The sequence below is a fragment of the Psammomys obesus genome, unplaced genomic scaffold (assembly GCF_907164565.1).
Source record: "Psammomys obesus unplaced genomic scaffold, mPsaObe1.curated_primary_1811, whole genome shotgun sequence".
Taxonomy (NCBI): domain Eukaryota; kingdom Metazoa; phylum Chordata; class Mammalia; order Rodentia; family Muridae; genus Psammomys; species Psammomys obesus.
The window spans coordinates 22,884,961-22,903,604 of NW_026596069.1; the positions used below are offsets into that span (position 1 = coordinate 22,884,961).

An 18,644-nucleotide genomic window follows, 5' to 3' on the forward strand; every position below is an offset into this window, starting at 1 on the left:
TATATATATATATATATATATATATATATATATATATATATATATATGCATATATATGTCAGAACAAATGCTGTGGAAGCCAAAAAATGGGGTGTGGGGTATCAGGTCCCCTGGAACTACAGGTGGTTGTGAGCCGTCCAATGTTAGTGCTAGAAACGTGGATCTTCTGCAATAGCAGTGTGCTTTCTTAAGCACAGAGCCATCTCTCCAGCTTCTCTTTCTCTTTTAAATATCCAGATTAAGCACTTGATACTTTCTACAGGTCAGGGTTGATTTTTATTTTGAAAGCTGTGTGACCTACCAGGTATATATTTTCTCTTACATCGTATGTAAAAGGATGTATTTATAGCTTGTTTAAACAAATTGGCTTTAACCTAATAGTCCACTCAAGGTGCTATAATAAAATACTTTGGACTGGGTAGTTTATAAACAACAGAAATTTATTGTTCACAGTTATGTAGGCTGGGAAATCAAGACCAAGGTGCCTGCAGATTTGGTGTCTGCTTAGAGGCCTCTCTGTAGAACAGGGCAGAGCTCCGCTCAAATGATTTCATCTGAGCACTAATCCCATTTGGAAGGCAAGTCCCTCCTTAATAACTTCCTAAAAGGCACAGCCACAGTGGGCATTAGATTCCAGCAAGAATTTTGAAGGGACATGTTCAGACCACAGTGCCAAGAATTCTCCCATTTTCTGTCTAAGTAAAAACTATCCACACTCAGGAAGGAGTTAGTGATAGTAAGATTGACACTTCAGTCCTGAGACCTCAGAGGAAAGGGTTTAACTGAGGGAATAAGCAGAGAAACCAGAATTAAATGGCATCACACATCAGATGATGGACCTACCATATCTACAGAAGGGTCCACCAAGCACCCAAGAATACACAGGCTCCTCAGCAGGTCAGGAAAGCTTCTCTAAAGCAAGCCACATCCTGAGACACAAGACAACTCCTAACAAATTGAGAAAAAAAATGAAATAACTCCATTATATTATCTGACCTCACAATGTGATAGAAGTTAAGGTCAACAGCAAAAGAATCTCTAGCAACTACAGGAACTCGGGGAAATTAAATAGCACATCACTGAACAATAGATGAGACAGAATAAATCAAGAAAGATTAAAAAAAATCAGTTGACTCTTTTGAGAGACCCATGTCCACAGTTGAGAGGGATTTGTCCTTTTCTTGCTGCTCTTTCTCTTCCCCTGAACACTCAAGGGGATTAAAGCTCAGTTAAAACCTTTTCTAGATAAACTCCAACTCTTCCTCAAGAAATACGTAAATAAAGCTTAGAAAAAAATTTAAAACACAGATTCATTATGTAGCCCATGGTGGCTTTGAACTCATGGTTCACCTTCCTCAGCCTCAGGAAACAATGTCTTCTGGGCATGCTGTGGTCACCACGCTCAGGAACTCCCCATGTGTGGTCACCAGCACAGACCCACACAAGGTCAAGACAACAGAGCCTGTCAACAGTCGCTGTAGCACTCGCTGGGGAGACAGGAGAGGATGTGACGGATGAAGGGAAGTGGGATTCTGAAGAGAGGGCGGGAACGGTTGGGACTGGAAATGATCAACTTACATTGGAAATGTGCATGACGAGAACAAAAACAAACAACAAAAATCTTCCAAATCCAGAAAAGCAGCTGGTAACATTCAGCTCACTTTTGAGTTAGTGGCCGTGGTTTGGCTCAGGGATCACTTAGAGTGAGTCATGAAATGAGAACAGTGTATCTTTGCTGGCCAACAGCGATAGCAATGCTGCTCTTTGACTGTCTCTGAAGGTCAGGGGTGTAAGTGAATCTGTAACCTTCAGACTCCAACCTCAGCAACTTACCAGTTCGCTTGCCACCCAGTGAGCCTTAAAGTCACTAGCGAGCCATTGGTCAAGTGTGCCTCTTCTGGGCGGAGCTCACGTCACTGGTGTCTCCAGGGCGTTGTAACCGGTCATCTCTTTCTCCTCTGTGCAGCACGGTACCACGCTCCTCATGGTTGCCTCCTACGCGGGCCACATAGACTGTGTGAGGGAGCTGGTTCTACAGGGAGCAGACATCAACCTCCAGAGGGAGGTAAGGAGAGCTGTGCGCGTGAATGAAAATTACGGGGTTAAAGTCTGCGGTCTTTAGAGTAACAGGCTGCTTATGAGGACAAGAGCTGTCATTGCCTTGCTCCTGCCCAAAAGCCCACTGCACAGTTTACTGTGCCTACAATAAGACCTAGGAATGCACCACCGTCAGCTACACTCACCTGTTTGTGCCACTGGAACACAATCACCAGTGCTGGGATTTTACATGGAGGTTTATTTACGAAGTTTTAGAGACTGAAAATCTAAGATTGAGGAACTGCACCTGTCCGGCCTTGGTGAGGGTCTCCTTGGCTGCCTCACAGCATGATGAAGTTGCTGAAAGAAAAGAGCAATGGCCACGCCCTGAAGAAACCAAGCGCCAGCCACCCTTACCTTTCAACAACCCACGAGTGTGAGAACCGACACACTCTAACAGATCAGCGTTAGTCCTTTCCGTATCTGTACCCATCCACAGCCTCACTCTGTGCCTACACCTCACAGGGCCCGCTGCCTCAGTATCACGACACTGCACACTCAGCTCCCAGCACCGAACCTTTGGAAGACACATTCAAGCCTTACCTGGCCCGTACCCAGCAGCGCCCCTTATCAAAGTCCTTAAACAGGCCTATATTTTGTCTCAGGCAAGAATGAGTACTTCTTGCTCTCTTGGGATGAGATCCCATGAATTTACAGGAATTTCCCAGATGTCAGTGCTTTTTTTTTTGTCTGCAACCTCTTCATCCCAAAGCTTGGTACTCGTGAAGCCACATTTCAAAGCTCTTTTCTGCCTGGCCATGTGTTAAGTAAGTTCTCCAAAAGAGTCACGTGGGAGGACACTGACATGAAATGTGAGCATGAGATCACACTCATGTGCAACCCTGAGGATGTGGTCTCACCAGAGGCTCCAGCAGCGGTCCAACCTAGAGTAACAGTGAGACGGCTGGGCCATTCTGACAAACTGAGCGTCAGGTCTGAGAAAGCTCGTGTATTTCCAAGCTGACACGGGATCTGGTCAAACAAAGCTTTACAGAGAGGTGCACCCTGGTCGCTCAGTCCACACAGACCCAGCCATGAGATGACACCCTGGGACAGTTCCTCCTCACAGAGGATGTTGGGTTTGCTCCATCTAGCCTCTTCCCACAACCTGCCTTCCTTCCAGTGGTTCTTCATCTGCCTCTAAGCATTCATTAGAAGCCTTGTCTGTAGACCATGAAGGAAGAGCCACAGGTGGTGACCCACAGTCTTAGTGCGTCTGGTCTATTGAGAGAAGCAGTGTAGACACTGCTGTAAATTCAATCCATCTTGTCACACACAGATTCTTTTGAGGGAGGCGCCATAACAACAGGCCATTGTTTCCGGCTACTTTTCACATCAGCAGCTGAAAAAAGATTTCCCTTGGGGATAAAGGTGTTTAAGCCCACTTAGGAATAGATTTTAAAGTTACCCTCATCTGTTTCTTTCTCTAATTAGAGTCCTTGTTTATTATAACTTTAAAACAAAAAGCAGATTTTTGTCTAATAAAACAATGCAGTCCAGATCTGCTTATTCAAAAATTTGATCCCAAAGGGAAGGTACACTGTGTACAAAACCTCAGGAGAACAACAGACAAGAGCAGAGGAAAGAGAAACAGTGCATTTCTGGCTGGTGTGTGGCTTTGTGGCTTTATATTTATTCACTCATTTGGTCTCTGTGGCTCAACTCAATTAGCAGATAGAAACCTTTGAGCCCTGAGAACAGGAGCCCTTGAGGACCTCACCCAAGTACAGAGGCAAACTGTGCCCCAAATGGTAATGCCGTGGGAGTTGCCGCAGCCCCTCAAGTTTCCTGAGCCCGTGCCAGCCTCAGGAAGCACACATACCAAACCAAAGGGAGGCCCCACAGTACTGACTGCAGCAGGAATCTCCGGAATGTATTTTTGCAGCAGGCTTGTACCATGTGGTACTGGTTATCCATTTCCAGCATCAGGATGTTTCCTTAGGACTTACCTCACCTTGTTTTCCTAGACACACGGAACTTTCTAGAGAGACCAGCGGAGGCCAGTGGGCCTGAAGGGCAGTCACTGTAGAGGCCCAGCAGTAGTGGCTGATTGAGGCCATCAGGAAGTCGGCTTTGGGAGGAAAGAGTGTACATTGAAGACTTAGTTCACTTTCAGACTGAAGTAAAAATCCTATTAGCTAGGGATTCCTGTATCTATGTACATGACTGGTTTTATAGAGAAAAAATTAGTTCAAACTGCCATGATTATCATTTCTAGTTAATGTATCAAAAATTACTGAAAAATAAATATTCTCTCTTAATAAAGAATCCTGGGTACTCTCTAAAATTTATTTCAAAAGCAAGTCTTCTGTTTCTGCCCAAGTGTCTTTATCAAAACCTCTAGAACTTAGCAGCCTTCACTGTCAGAGAGCAGAGGAGGTGAGCTGCAGGTTCGGGCCTGTAGGAACCATGGAGGAAGCCACTCAGGGCATGCAGAAAGGAATGGTCATGTCGCCCCTCCTATCAGGCACAGCCGAAGGGAAAGGATTAAATCTGCGAAGGTGTTAGGTGTTCTAACTCCTTGCTTCCCCATCCCGCGCGCTCCTGCCCCGCTAAGAATGAACTGTAGAGTGTACCTGTACAGTGCACAGGACTTGTCCTCCCTTCGCCCCTCATGCCCAGGTCAGCACCTAACGCCCACAGGCTCTGGGTGAGCTCTGGAAAGAGGGGTTTCCCACGGCGCCTGGCTTCTCCCGAAGCTCAGACTGTGAGAGCGATGAGCATCTTTTTTTTTTTTTTAATTCCTTGTGCAGTGTATCCTGATTGCAGTCACTCCCGTTACCGCCTCCCACCCCTCCCGCTAGTCTCGCACAATGGGTGTCCTCCTAGGAGTGATGTGCTTTGCCCCCCCCCCCCCCCGCTGTGCTGCGACGATGTTGTCCGTGAGATACTATGATTTAGGACACGGCTCTTTGAGTAGGCTTATAAAAGTGACTTTGAAGAAATATTCTGTTGGGTTGGTTTTGCTGACAATGTGAAGTTAGACTTCCACCATCAGAATTCTTCCATGTTTTGACTTATTCTGGTTTTTGCCATACCAAGTATGTCTGTGGCCTCTGGCCACTGCAGCAGATGAGCATGAGCTGGACGGCTTAAAACAGGGATTAATTCTCTCGTAGATCTGGAAGCCAGAAATCTACCCTCAGAGTGTGCGCTGGGCCTGCACTCATGTCTGACCCCTGGCCTCAGGACCACGTGCAACCCAGGATAACCATGAGTGGGGCCCAACACAAAGTCATAAACCTACTGAAAATATTAGGAGCCTTTTGATAACTCCTTTACACGGTTCCCAGGCAGGAATTTTGTAGATGACAGTGTTGCGTTACGATATCAAGGTTGGCCATGTCTGCCAGGGGCCTCCGTTCTCTGCCGCCTCGAGAGCTGGTTCCCTGGCTTGTTGCTACAGTGTGCCAATCACGGTGTCTGTGGTCTCTCTGCCTCTCCTGTCAAATGTCCCTCTTCGTCAATCTTTTTCTCATGATTTTTTTTTTTTTTACTGTAGTAAATAGACATAAAATTTACTATCTTGACCATTTTCATCTTAACCACTTAAAAATCTGTAGGATGACGTGAAGACACAGTGCTGTGCAGCCTGCTACCGACTACCTTTGAAACCCTCCCCAGGGGTCTGTGCTCACTAGACAATCAGCCACTGCCTCTTCCTCCCTCCCCCAGCTGCCGGCAATGCGGACTGGAGAAGTACCTGGTAAGGGCACTGGCCGCTCTTACAGAGGACCCAGGTTTGACTCCCAGCACCCACACGGCTGCTAACAGCGGCCTGTAACTCCAGTCTCAGAAGATCCGATGTACTATCCCGGCTCCCATGGGCGCTGCACACACACGCTACACTGACATAGGTGCAGACAAAACGCCGCACATAAAAAAATTAAAGTTACAAAGAAAGAAAGGCAAAAATTACAACAAATCAGACGTGGCCCCCTTGGAGCTAGGAAGTATCCGTGTGGAGATACTGCTTTGTTTCATTTGAAAATTGAGGTTGTTAAACATCTCCTTAAAGCCATCCTGTCTCTCCCAGTCAGGTACAACCGCCCTGTTCTTCGCTGCCCAGCAAGGCCACAATGACGTTGTGAGATTTCTCTTTGGATTTGGAGCATCCACTGAATGTCGGACCAAAGTAAGAGAATTGAGGTCTTGACTTCACACCCTGTTGAAGACTGCGGAAGCGCAGTCACGCCATTCATTTCCTCCCTATCAGTGTCACAGACAGTGCTTCTCTTTCTGGGAGATCCTGAAGCCTAAGGCAGTGGGTTTCAGAGGTTGCTGTAGCGGTTCAGGATTAGTCAGTCTTTGGGATTCCTTTTAAGTTCTGCACTTGCAGAATTTCATGGGGGATTGCTTAAACTCTTTCTTGCCTCATTCGTTTGCTATTCAGGGACTTTATAGGCAGGTGTCTCCCTAACAGGCCTTATTTCTGTGTTTTATTCTATTTCTGTATTAGTTCCAATACAGCAATGGGAATTATTGGAAGTCCCGACCCGGTCGTAGTGAGCCTGGGGCGCTTCTGAGCCGGCTATCTGGCAGGCAGTCTGCACGCATGGGCTATCCTCACAAATAGACAGTCTCAAACTGAAGGTCACAGAGTTGAGCAGGGGATGTGGTTCTTCCTTTAAAGGGGATTTTCATTTTCACTTTTCTATGCAGGTAAGGAAACAAAGTGGAAGAAAATGATGAATTTTGTGTTTGTGTGATTTTTTATGTCTTACAGCAGGAAATTTTGAGCTGATATAAGATCTTTGTTATTTTCGGCTCATTACTTAGGTCTACTTGTAATGTTAATTCCTGAATTTAGCCAGGAGGGGTGGCACATGCCTATGAACAATCCCACCGCTCAGCAGGCAGAGGCAGGCAGATTTTTGAGTTTGAGGCCAGCCTGGTCTACAAAGTGAGTCTAAGACAGCCAAGGCTACACAGAGAAACCCTGTCTCAAAAAAGAAAAGAAAAGAAAGAAAGAAAGAAGAAAAAAGAAAAGAAAATTTTATTCCATGAACTTTATTCATTCCCTAAACTTTAGCCCATGATGAAAAATCTTAGATTTTCTTAATTGATCGTATATAATAATTAGATACCAAGGAAGTTTCCATTAGATCTCTCCTCTAATGAAATGTTATCAAATGGTCTGGATGTCATATAGAGTTGTGTCTCCTCTAATACTCATTAATAAATTGTGTGCATGCCTTGAAGCATATAATATAATACAAAACACACATAATTATCCTAATTATCCCTTTGTCATTATAAAACTGAACTAACAGGGGCCCAAGTTGCTCGGTGGGTATGTTTGCTGCATAAGCGTGAGGACCTGTGTGCACGTCCTCAACACCCATGTAGAAGCCGGGCAGCATGACATGCATCCGTAACTGCAGCCCTGAGGGGAAGGGGCAGGAGAGACAGAGGGAGCCCGACGGCAGGCAGCCGGTATACACAAACCGATAGGTCCAGGTTCAGAAACAGACTCTGTCTCAAAAAGTAAGGTGAACCAATGAAGACATCCTGAGATCAACCTCTGGCCTCCACGGGGGGGGGGGGGGGGGGTGAGCCCGTGTACTTGCAGGCACACAAGCATATGCATGTGCGCACACACAGACACACACGTCACAACTAAAGCAGTGAGTTCACTGAACTTAAACCTCAACACCTTAGATCTAAGAACGGTCACGCGTGTCCGCATGGCTCCTGCAGTCATCTTCTTGCTGAACAAGTTACTACTGGATTAAAGCCTTTATGTGGGGGCCCATCTGTGCTCCCACAGAGCCCAGGATGAGCAAGTCCATGATTCCTTGAGGTCAACCTCGGGTGCTTTAAGAGGTGTCTTCCCTTCCATGGGAAGAAGGGAATGTCAGGAGGTGATGAGTTTTATGTGAACCTGTCATCAAAAGCTGGCTTGGTTTTAAGACTCACCCTTTGTTACTAAGTGTACGAAATCCATAGCCTGGAAATGTTTTAATAAAAGAGATTGGTCCTCCTGTCATAGCCAGGGTACTTCACTGTTCTTTTACCTCACCTCACTTTCTGCAGAGAGCGCAGAAAGTTGACAGGACAGAGCTTCAAAGGAGCAATAGTCATCACTGCTATGAAACGATAGTCTTGCTGTCCCCCATCTTGCCACCAGCCTCAGCCTTCTGCCCCTCTCCTCTCTGCTCTCCAAGGCCACCTCAGCCTTCTTCCTCACCAGTTGGTCCCTCTTGTACCAGAATGTCACTTTGACTATGAACACAGGAACTCTATAGCAGAGATTTCATAGGGGAGGCCACCTGCCCCCTGCCTTTCACAGCCACACCCCACATGACTAGTTAAAAGGCTTATTTTCTGGGCCTCACCCAGGACCTTCCAAATCAGACCTTCTGAAGCTAGAACTCAAATAAAGAAAATAAAATCTTATGCCCAAATTTAGGAATGACTCTAACATATTTATAATTAGTATTTTTAGCCAGGTTACATGTTTTTGAATTATTAGTGATTTGCTTAAATCTCCGCATCACAGTTCACAGGCCCAGTAGCGCCTGGGGAGAGCCATTAATGGCCCTGACCACAAACTGAGTGAGTCAGTAGCGTGATGTGGTTAGCATAAGTGCTTGTTCTAATTTCAGCTGCAGAGATAAAAGTGGAGTTGATGGGGCAAAGGGGCACCCCACTCCGCCTTAGAGCGTGATTTCTCTACAGGGCCTGCTCAGTGCTAGGGCCATGCTCTAAGAGAGGCCCAGACAGACTGGCCCGTGTTCAAAGGAAGGCACTAACACAGCGCAATGCCCTCATCTGCTCCTTTAACAAAGGCATACCTTGTCCCATGAAAACAATGGCTTCAGGTGGGTAAGCATCTTCAAACTCAATGGCTTCCAACCTGATGGCACCACAAGGAGAAGGCAGTGTTTGACAAAGGGTCCTCTGGTCAGAAGCCGTGGAAGGCTTCCCCAGTGATTCTGAGACGGAGTTGACAAAACTCACGGGTGCGCCACCCTCCCCATGCTGAGAGGGGAGTGGATGGCTCCTCCTTGAGTGCAGGAAAGTTTGTAATGATACTAACTTGGGGAGATAACTGCATTACCTCCTGCAAGGTTATCCAAGACAACAACGTTCTCATGACCTTAAGATGAAATCTTTCATGGTCATAAAGAAAAGCTGAGAGCTCGAGAGATGATGCCACAGTTGAGAGCACTTGCTGCTCTTCCAGAGGACCAGGGCTCAATGTCTAGCACCCACGTTGGATGGCTCACAGCCTCCTGTCCAGTTCCGGGAGATCCAACATTCTGCTCTGGCCTCTGTGGGCACCCCACATACACATGGCATAAGCTCAGACACACATGTACATGCAAATAAGAAATAAAGCAAGTCTTTATAAAAGGAAGAAAAGATAAAAGAGGCGATGGAAGGAAAGTGAGTTTATTATCTCCGGGGATGGTCTTTCCCAAGACTGTGTGAAGGGTATACTTGGTGAAATAAAAGTTGTGCCATATCTAACGCACGCGCCCTTTTCTTCCACAGGATGGGGGCACTGCCCTGTTGGCTGCCAGTCAGTATGGGCACATGCCAGTGGTGGAAACCTTGCTGAAGCATGGAGCCAACATCCATGACCAACTCTATGTGAGTGTTTCAAGAGGGCACTTGCTCATCCCTTGATCACAGCTAACATTCGACCTTAATTCCAATGTTAGAAGTGTCAGCTTAAAGCACACTAGAAAACATGCGCATCTTTCTTTGAAGACTTTTACTACTTTAATGATGTGTTTGGGGGTGTATGTTCGTGTGAAGGCAAGTGCCCACACAGTGTCAGATGCCCTGGAGCTGGGGTTACAGGCAGTCATAAGCTACCTGACATGGGTGCTAGGCATTGAACTCAGGTCCTCAGGAGGAGGAGGATGTGCTGTTAACCACTGGGCCATCTGTCCATCCCTATTCAGTGGGGTTTTCACCTGAGACACCAAGAGAAAATCAGCTGACCAGGTGAGTTTTCCCTGCCACAGAAACCACGTGTTTACTCACCTCTCTTCTCCCTTCCAAACCTGCTGCGCATCTGAAATATTCCACTCATGCAGCTTAGCCGATCCCAAGTCCTCCCGTACGCACTCAATCGCACCATGACAAGCCAGGGTCCAGGGTGTGGGTCACACCGCCCTGTTGTCAAGACGCTAGTGCAGAATGGCCCCAAGAGGAGAAATCAAGTTATTCCAAAGAGAAACAAGTGAGAGGTGAAAACCTTGGAGCTGTGCACACAAGGAAGGGCTGTGAAGGACAGCTCTGCCATCTGAGTCTGTTTGCAGCTAATTGGCAATTAGTTGTAGCCCAAGGGCCCTTCTAATTGTCCCTGCAATTCCGTAGGCTTTATGACAAATGTTATCCTAGATTTGTAGGAAAAATAAAATATGGGGGCTGAGGTGACTTGACAGTCTCAGGGAAGGGAGGGAGAGAGGCTTGCTTCCAATTATCCAGGAACTATATTTTCGGGCATATCCCTCAAGTACACTGTAAGCCCTTATGCCAAAGGCGTCAGGTTTGCATGGCCAAATAATGGGCCGCGTAGGTGTGCAGGTTTCCATTTGAGTATCCTTTCCAGAGCTTCCCTCGTTAACTCCGACAAATTGCAGGCCTCTTTGAAGTCCATAGCAACTAGCCTTACCCTCGGGCATTTCAAAGAGTGTGAGGCTCTGAGCCTTGATCTCAGCATGTCTGAGATCCTTGATAGCATTCTAACCAAGCTCTTTCAACCTGGCTGCCCATTAGACGCACCTGCCCTGCGGAGCTTTCCAAACTGCGGGCCCCAGACACCCCCTGAGCCCAGAGGAGCCCATGTCTGTTTTCCCAGCGGCAGCATGGGGAGGTTCTGAGAAACACAGGTGGGCCTGGGGGGTGGCTCCGTAGGTAAGATGTTTGCTGTGCGAACCTGAGAACCTGAGCACCCACATACAAAGCTGTGACATGTAACCCCAGCCCTGAGGAGGTGGGAGAGACAGGAGGACCCAGGTTTGCTGGCCAGCTCGCCTTGCCAAGGAGTTGTGGGCACAGTGAGACCCTATCTGCCAAACTAAGGGGAAGAGCATCCAAGAACACCAAATGCTGACCTCTAACCAATGTGCTTGGGTAAACATGCATGCACACCTATACCACACACGTGAGCACACATATTCCACACACAGAGAAAAGAAGGAAGAATTAATGTATGTCTAAAGCTTTGGCTATTAGACATACATTAATGTATGTCTCTATTAAGCTGTGTAAGTAAAGAAGAGTTGAGAGTCTATATGACTGTATGTGCTGGGGGGGTCGGGGGGGAGCAAGGTCGACTAGAAAAGGCCCAGAGACTTTAGAAATAGAAAGCCAGTTTTTTCTTTTCATAGCATGGGCCCACTGTTAGCGGTGTGGGTTGAGGGTGGATGTAAAATTTGCCCTCGTTAGACAATACCCTTCCAGAAGGCTCTTAGAAATACAGACTTCAGCACAGCCCCAGTTCATAGTAAACTCCCCTCCGTTATAAGGTGAATTAAGAAATTTCGAAAGCTGTAAAATTTGTTTTTACTTTTGGTAAAATGGTCCAAATATTTCTGTTAAAAACAGTTGACCTGGATGTAGTGGCGCACACTTTTGATCCCAGTACTAGGGGAGGCGGAGACAGGTGTGTGTGTGGGCGGGGCGTGGTCTCTGTGAGTTCAAGGACAGCCTGGCCCACCTAGTGAGTTCCAAGTTAACCAGGGCCGAAGAGCGAGACCCTGCATCAAAAATAAAATTAGATTAAAAGGATGGGGGACTAAAAGTTGTGACGCGCAGTGAGAAACACAAGGTGTAGTCTGTCTCCGAAAAGTCTGCAGTCGGCCGCAGCTACGAGCAGGGAAGTTCTGCACCAACGCGTTAAGAAGCAGCTAAGATTTGTAAGCGTAACCAGACAGCTGCCTAAAAACGTGTACCGGCTGGTTCCTTTCAGTGACTGCTTCAAGGGCAGTCTGGTAGCTCAGTATACACCCCGTGGAGATCCAGCCCCCTACAGCTGACACGCCTGGCTAGATTTGTGCAGCAAACGTTTGGGGTTCTAGCTTGTCATTAATGTTCCCAGCACAGGGTGTGGTAATTAGCAAGGTGTTTACTCCACGAGGGAATGTCCAGGTTTCCCATGGTGGAGCAGATATTCTGAAGTGAGTGCCTGGACTAATGCAACCTGTACATTTGCTGAAACCAGAAAGACATGCTGCTGAGGAAGAAAAAGAAAACGTTCCCTACCACCACCCCAAACCTAGAAAAGCTCACTGAGACTGGGGCTCTCACTTTGGGCTTGGCGCATTTGCCCTTTGTGTTCAGAGGTATTGCAGTGGCTGCTGGGCTGGCGGAAAGCAGCAAGAAAAAGTCTTTCTTTTTTTTTTTTTTTTTTTTTTTTTTTTGGTTTTCTGAGACAGGGTTTCCTCTGTCCTGGAATATTCTTTTTCCAGAATATTCTTTGTAGCCCAGGCTGGCCTCAAACTCTTATTTGTCCACCTCTGCCTTCAGAGTGCTAGGATTAAAGGTGTGTCTTTCTTTCTAAGGCAGTTTTCTGAAATGGTTTTTTTCATGCTAGGCTAGAATTCCGACACTGAGCCTCTAAGCCCTTTAATACTCAGAGAAACTGTGTTGAGGGGATGTGCATAAGGGAGCAAGAAAGATGCCAAGGAAAAGATACTAACTCCCAATCCATACAGTCACAGAAAATGGAGTCTGGGAGATGGCTCAGTTCAGAAAAGGGCTTGCTTCCTGACATGAAGACTTGAACTTGATCCCAAGAACTTCAGTAAAGTAACAATGATAATGACAATAATAATAAAGCAGGGTCTGCTGGGGAGATAGCTCAGCCATTAAAAGCGGCATTGCTCTTGCAAAAGACCCCAGTTCCATTCCAAGCACCCACCTGATGGCTCACAACCATCTGTAACTCCAGCTCTAGGGAATCCAGTGTCTGCTTCTGGTCTCTGAGAGTACCAAGCACGCACACATATATGTGCAGACAAAACATCCATACACATACAATAAAATAAATCTTTAAAAACATTTTAAAGCTGGGTGTGATGGCTGATGCATGCAATCCCAGCTCCTGGGAGACAGAGACGGACAGATCCCTCAAGCCAAGCAGGCTAGTCTACATGGTAAGCCCCAGGCTAGTGAGAAAGCCTTTGTCAAGGAAGACAGAACCTCCTTGACGAATGAGCCTGGAGGTTGTCCTCCGGCCTGTGTGTGTGTGTGTGTGTGTATGTGTGTGTGTGTGTACATTCGAGAGCTCAAGGGGGCATTCGTGCCCATTGCCCGTGTCTGGCACGCACGCGCGCGTGCGCACACACACACACACACACACACACACACACACACACAAGCATAATTTGTTTACCTAGCAGCTCTTAATTGGCAAAAGAGTAGACTCGGAAAAAAGAAGGCAAATGGGGAGCTTTATTAAATTATATACCTTTACTTTCAAAATAAACCTGACTCTGAACACCTTTCTCTCAGGACGGAGCCACAGCCCTCTTCCTAGCTGCCCAAGGTGGCTACTTGGATGTCATTCGACTCCTGCTGTCTTCGGGAGCAAAGGTCAACCAGCCAAGGCAGGTAATGTCCACCTCTGAAGTCCGTGGAGCATGAGGCGGGGAGTGCCAGGCGCCTGACACGGCTGGCACAGGCCGTCACCATAGGCACACTTCCATCCCACTTCTCCCATGAGAGGTTAGTCTGTGATTAAAGATGGCTGCTGCCCTGTGCTTTGAACTCAGCTGGATGCCTCTGAACTCAAGCTGACGTCACGGTTCAGTACTTTGGAAACGTGAGTGTTTAATGTCTGAGGTCAAGCACACACTCTGCCACCTCCTGTCCAAATAAATTATGACTGTGCTGAAGTAGAGAGTGTTGGCTGGCCCGGGACGTAGGCAAACAGAGGCAAGTCCTGCCTGATCTCACTCCTGATATGTTGCCATAGCTCCCGCCTAGCACTTTTCCCAGCAACCCAAAAGGAGCTCTTGACATGAATCATGAGTCATGACAGGAATCATGAGTGGGTGCTGTGCCTTCATCGCTCATACTGCCATTGAGACTTCCTTTAGCAGAATCTGATATCTGCTACCATCTTGCAATTCAGCCAGATGATACCGACCAGAGCTCAGGAATGCAAGATAACACTGGGGGTGTTTTCTATATGGTAAACAGTACAGTAGCATAGCCTGCTTTTCTGTAGGAACCATCTGTGCTCTCATTAATTCATTGCATCTGAGGTTAAGAAAACATTGCTATGAAAGCTTTTGTTGTTGTTTTGTTTGCTTGCTTTAGAGGACTCAAAACTGATTTCTGAAGCAGTACTACCCTGAGGCAGGCTCCCACTATAACTGATCTGGTGCGGGAAGCTGGGGCGTTTAAATAACACCCAGCTATGGGGACCCTCTGGATGCTCTGTGCTCCTGGCCACAGGCTTCTCGGGTCTTCATTAACCTAACTGCTTAAGGAATGAAAAAAGGGTCTGGGCATAGTAGGTTTGCCGTCAGCAATCTAGGCTTCTAGGCCAGCTTTGCCAGTAACTGTGTTTTGGTTTGCGGGGGAGGGGCTGGTTTTGTCTTTGAGACAGGGTCTTACTAAGTAGCCCCGGCTTGCCTCATGCTCATGATTCAGCCTCTTCAGTGCTGGCATTGCAGGCGGCCACCACCATGACTGCTTAGCTCTGTGGGGTTGTTTACTTAATTTAAATGTTTTATTTGTGCCTGTGCATGTGTGTTCACACGCATGCTACAGAATACGTGTGGAAAGCAGAGGACAGCTTTTGGGGCTCTGTTCTTCCACCTTAGATTCTAGAGGTTGAATTCATGTCATCAGGCTTGCGTCACAAGCGCCTTTGCCCAGCAAGCCATCTTGTGAACCCAACTGTATAGTTCTGACAAGCAAAACAAGGCCTCCAGGCCTTTGCCTTCATCGTGGCAGGAAGGATGCCCCTGAGAATCCCCTCAAACTCCCAGGGCTTTGATAGTTGTTCCGTCAGCATCGCTGGAGCGGTTCCCATGCACCGGGTATAGCTACAAGTGAAAACTTACATGTCTTCCAATTTTAAAGATTTTCTCAGCATGACATGGCTCCAGAAATACCCCCGGAAGGAAGCAGTTTAGAAAAAGTTGCACATCAGGAATAAAGAGGTGACTTTCAGTGAAGCAAGCATGACCTATATGGAAGCCCCAGAACCCATGTGAAAATGCCAAGTGTGGTGGCACTCATCTGTGACGATAGCACTGGAGAAGCCGAGACAGGAAACACACAGAGCTCCCTGCCAGCCAGCCTAATATATAATATATATATTCATATATACATATATTCATATATATATATATATATATATATATATATATAAAATCCACAGGCCAGTGAGAGACCCTGCCTCAGAAAACAACGCTCCTGAAGAAGTACACCCATGGGCAGTGTCTGGCCTTCACAACACACACACACAAACAAACAAGCACACACACACACACACACACACACACACACACACACACACGCGCGCGCACACACACTACGCATACACACATACAAAGAGAAAGAAAAACAACTGCACATCAGGCCTGCCAAGGCTGACATGTGGAAGATGGAGTTTAATATTCTGTTAAGTTATTCTGACCTGGAAGGATTCTGTTGTACTTAGTGAAAGGAGTTGGCAGGCCCTGAGTGGCGTGAGTTTGATAGGGAGGTCCTTACTGCCACAGGCTCCCTGTGAACTTGGAGGCCAGAGACTATAAGGATTGCCGGGTTTCTATCATTACATCTTTGCAGAATAATTTCTGTCTCTTTAACCAGTCTGTTTGTAAAATACATTTTATTATTCCTATTCCTACAGTCGTGTTTGCTTAAAAACAATACCCAAGCTGACAGGAATGGGGATTTCAGAGACTGCATGGGCGCGTGTGCACTTCAGCCTGAGCTGAGTCACCTGTTGTCACTGAAGCCAGAAAGTTAAAAAGTAAGCCAGCATGGCAGCAGTAACCACAACACATCACAGGTGTTTGCATTCCACACGAGTGAGGTTCACCTGGCCAGTGGCTAACCCGGCCTGTGAGGACAAGGACCCGCTCTGTGGTCAGAAAGCAAGGGGCACGCCCTTCCAAAGACTGCTTCAAACAAAGCACTTTGTAGGAGTCCAGCTCTGAAAAGACTGTTATTCAGGAAAGGTGTTTCATAAAGATAAGCATTACCCGAGGTGGGAGCAATGAAACGTTTCCTTTTCATTGCATGTGCTCTCTGCATGCTGAGCTCCAACAGTCTCTGCTAGGAGCCTGGACTTCTCCAGATAAAGAGTGCCCTGTCTAGGTCAGTCATTCCATGGCCTGCCTTCTCTGAACCTCTGCTGGCTTCATTCTGTTTAAGAAAACAAATCATAAACATGGCAAAAGTCGTGCAAGCGTGGCTGACCTGGTTACAAGTCATTCAGCAGCTTAAGAAAAGCGTGATTTAAAGTTCTCATCACAATGGCTTGCTCAGGGTGGAACCTTATGGGCAGGGTGTCTGGGCTGCTGCTTTGTTCTGAAATCCCCACTTGCTCATCACGTCTTCATGAGAAAACACTGCATTTAAAAAGTAAGGACAGGGATGTGCGCCTGGTTTTCCAGTTCTTGATATTTTCAGGTAAACTTGATCCCTATGTGCATGGGTGTGTGTCTGTGTGTGTGCACTATCCTAATGTGCGCAGGAGCCAGAGGTCAATCTCAGCTGTCTTCCTTAGCAGTCACCCACCTTCTGTCTTGAGACAGTCTCTCCCTGGAACCCGAAACTATCTGGTCAGCAAGTCTCAAGGACCCCCTGCCCCTCTTCCCAGCTCTAGGTTAGAAGCACATGTTGCCACACCCAAATCAAATTCTGGTCTCCTTGAGCACCCGAGAGCGCGCGCACGCACACACACACACACACACACACACACATGCACACTGGCCATTCTGCAGAGTCCTGCCACTGGCATCTGTGGCAAGATGCTGATGAAGCAGCCCTGAAATTGCCCAGCTGACATTTGGTATGACTCCGGGATCAGACCTGTAGCAGGAATGGCTGCTCCTTGTAACTCTCTCCCTGAGAAGTGAACAGAGGGCTTGTTAGTGCTCTGTGCTGAGGAAGCGTGGTCCCAGAGCAAGCCACAGTCGGGTGCTGGGGTGGAGTGCCCCTTGAGATGTTCCTTCCGCATTGTCCTACCACTCATAGGTCAGGAGTCTCGGGGGTCACTGACGTCCACGGTCACTCGGAAAACTCATTTTTGTTTCTTCCACGTGCCCTACTCAAGGAGAGCCTGACAGGGGCCAGATCTTTCTAATCACTGGCGAAGATGGCTACTTAATCCACCTGCCTTGACACACACTTTCCCCCAGCTCAACTCACTCACTTTACTAGAGCAGCATTTTGCAGAGCGGCCAAGCTGGCCTTGTTCACCCAGCACCGGGCTGGCCTGTCTTCGCTCGTCTCTACCTCGGCCCCTCCTCTACTTGCCGAAAGACCATCTAATGAGTGCATTTCCTGACCCAGCAGTTCTTGGAGGGGAGCATCACCTAAGATCTTTGGAAAACACGGATATTTACATTACAGTCCATAACTGTAGCAAAATTACAGTTATGAAGTGGCAATGAACATAGTTTTGTGGTTGGGGGTCACCACAAGGTGAGGAGCTGTATGAAGGGGTCTCTTAAAAAGATTGAGAACTTTCCAGAGTGGCTGGAACCCAGAAAGTGAATACTATCTCGGGTCAAGAGCCGGGAGGCAGGTGTGAAATGGGAGAGACAGGAGCTTTCGGGCTGCTCTATGGTCCCAAGCACGTGGGTCCTGAAGCGGACCCCATAGGAACACATGTGGGGGGCACAGCCGTCCCAGCCCCTCCACATGGCAGGCACTGAAAGAGCCTCCACCAGAAAGGCCCCTGTGACGTGGGCAAAGCACCAGGCAGCTCTGTGGCCCAGAATGGCCTGTGCCCGGAAACTGGAAGGTGACCCATACCTGTGGCCGCACGGAAGCTCCAGGCCGCCGCAGCAGTCACGGGGCGAACTCAGGTCTTCAGACTGAGGGAAGCTCACGGTCCTAAACATACGGGTGTTCAGAAGATGAGACATGCCAGTTTTCCACGAGCTTGAGCAAGGTCTGCCTTCCCTGGACCTCAGCTGCTTCTCATCTCTAAATTCAAGACAGTAATAGCAACTTCCCTCTAGAACCGCTATGAGAATTACTACATAAAATCACCGGGGAAAATTCTTCCTGCAGTGGCTCTGGGTTGGACTGACACTGGTAGCAAAGTCACACACTTAGTGTCACCGTTTTTGGTGCGGCCACTTGCATCTTGAGAACCCCCAGCTAGCCCTGGTGTTGGTCCCAGAGACTGTGAGGCCTGAAACCTGCAGGCGGAGGCAGCTCATGCCTGAAGGCTGGAGGGCCTACAAGCAGAGCATTTCACACACTCGGGCCTGTGGAACTGAACGGGTTCGTTTCTTTTTCTAAGCAGATTTCAGAAGCCTAGAAAAGATTACAGATTCATTTTTAACACGAGTGCTGTTGTATACTCTACCTGTAAAATATATAGGTGT

At 47.5% G+C, this 18,644-nt stretch overlaps 1 protein-coding gene across 3 annotated transcripts in view; it reads left to right on the forward strand.

The window, feature by feature from the left end:
* Positions 1-18,644, forward strand: part of Ankrd29 (ankyrin repeat domain 29) — a 46,859-nt gene that overhangs the window by 14,362 nt on the left and 13,853 nt on the right. For 2 of the 3 annotated variants that reach the window (XM_055625808.1, XM_055625809.1), the window contains exons 3-6: positions 1,967-2,065; positions 6,134-6,232; positions 9,598-9,696; positions 13,573-13,671. In XM_055625808.1, the coding sequence (XP_055481783.1) occupies positions 1,967-2,065; positions 6,134-6,232; positions 9,598-9,696; positions 13,573-13,671 (396 nt within the window). The remainder of the gene's footprint in view (positions 1-1,966; positions 2,066-6,133; positions 6,233-9,597; positions 9,697-13,572; positions 13,672-18,644) is intronic. The other variant, XM_055625811.1, reaches the window with a different exon arrangement.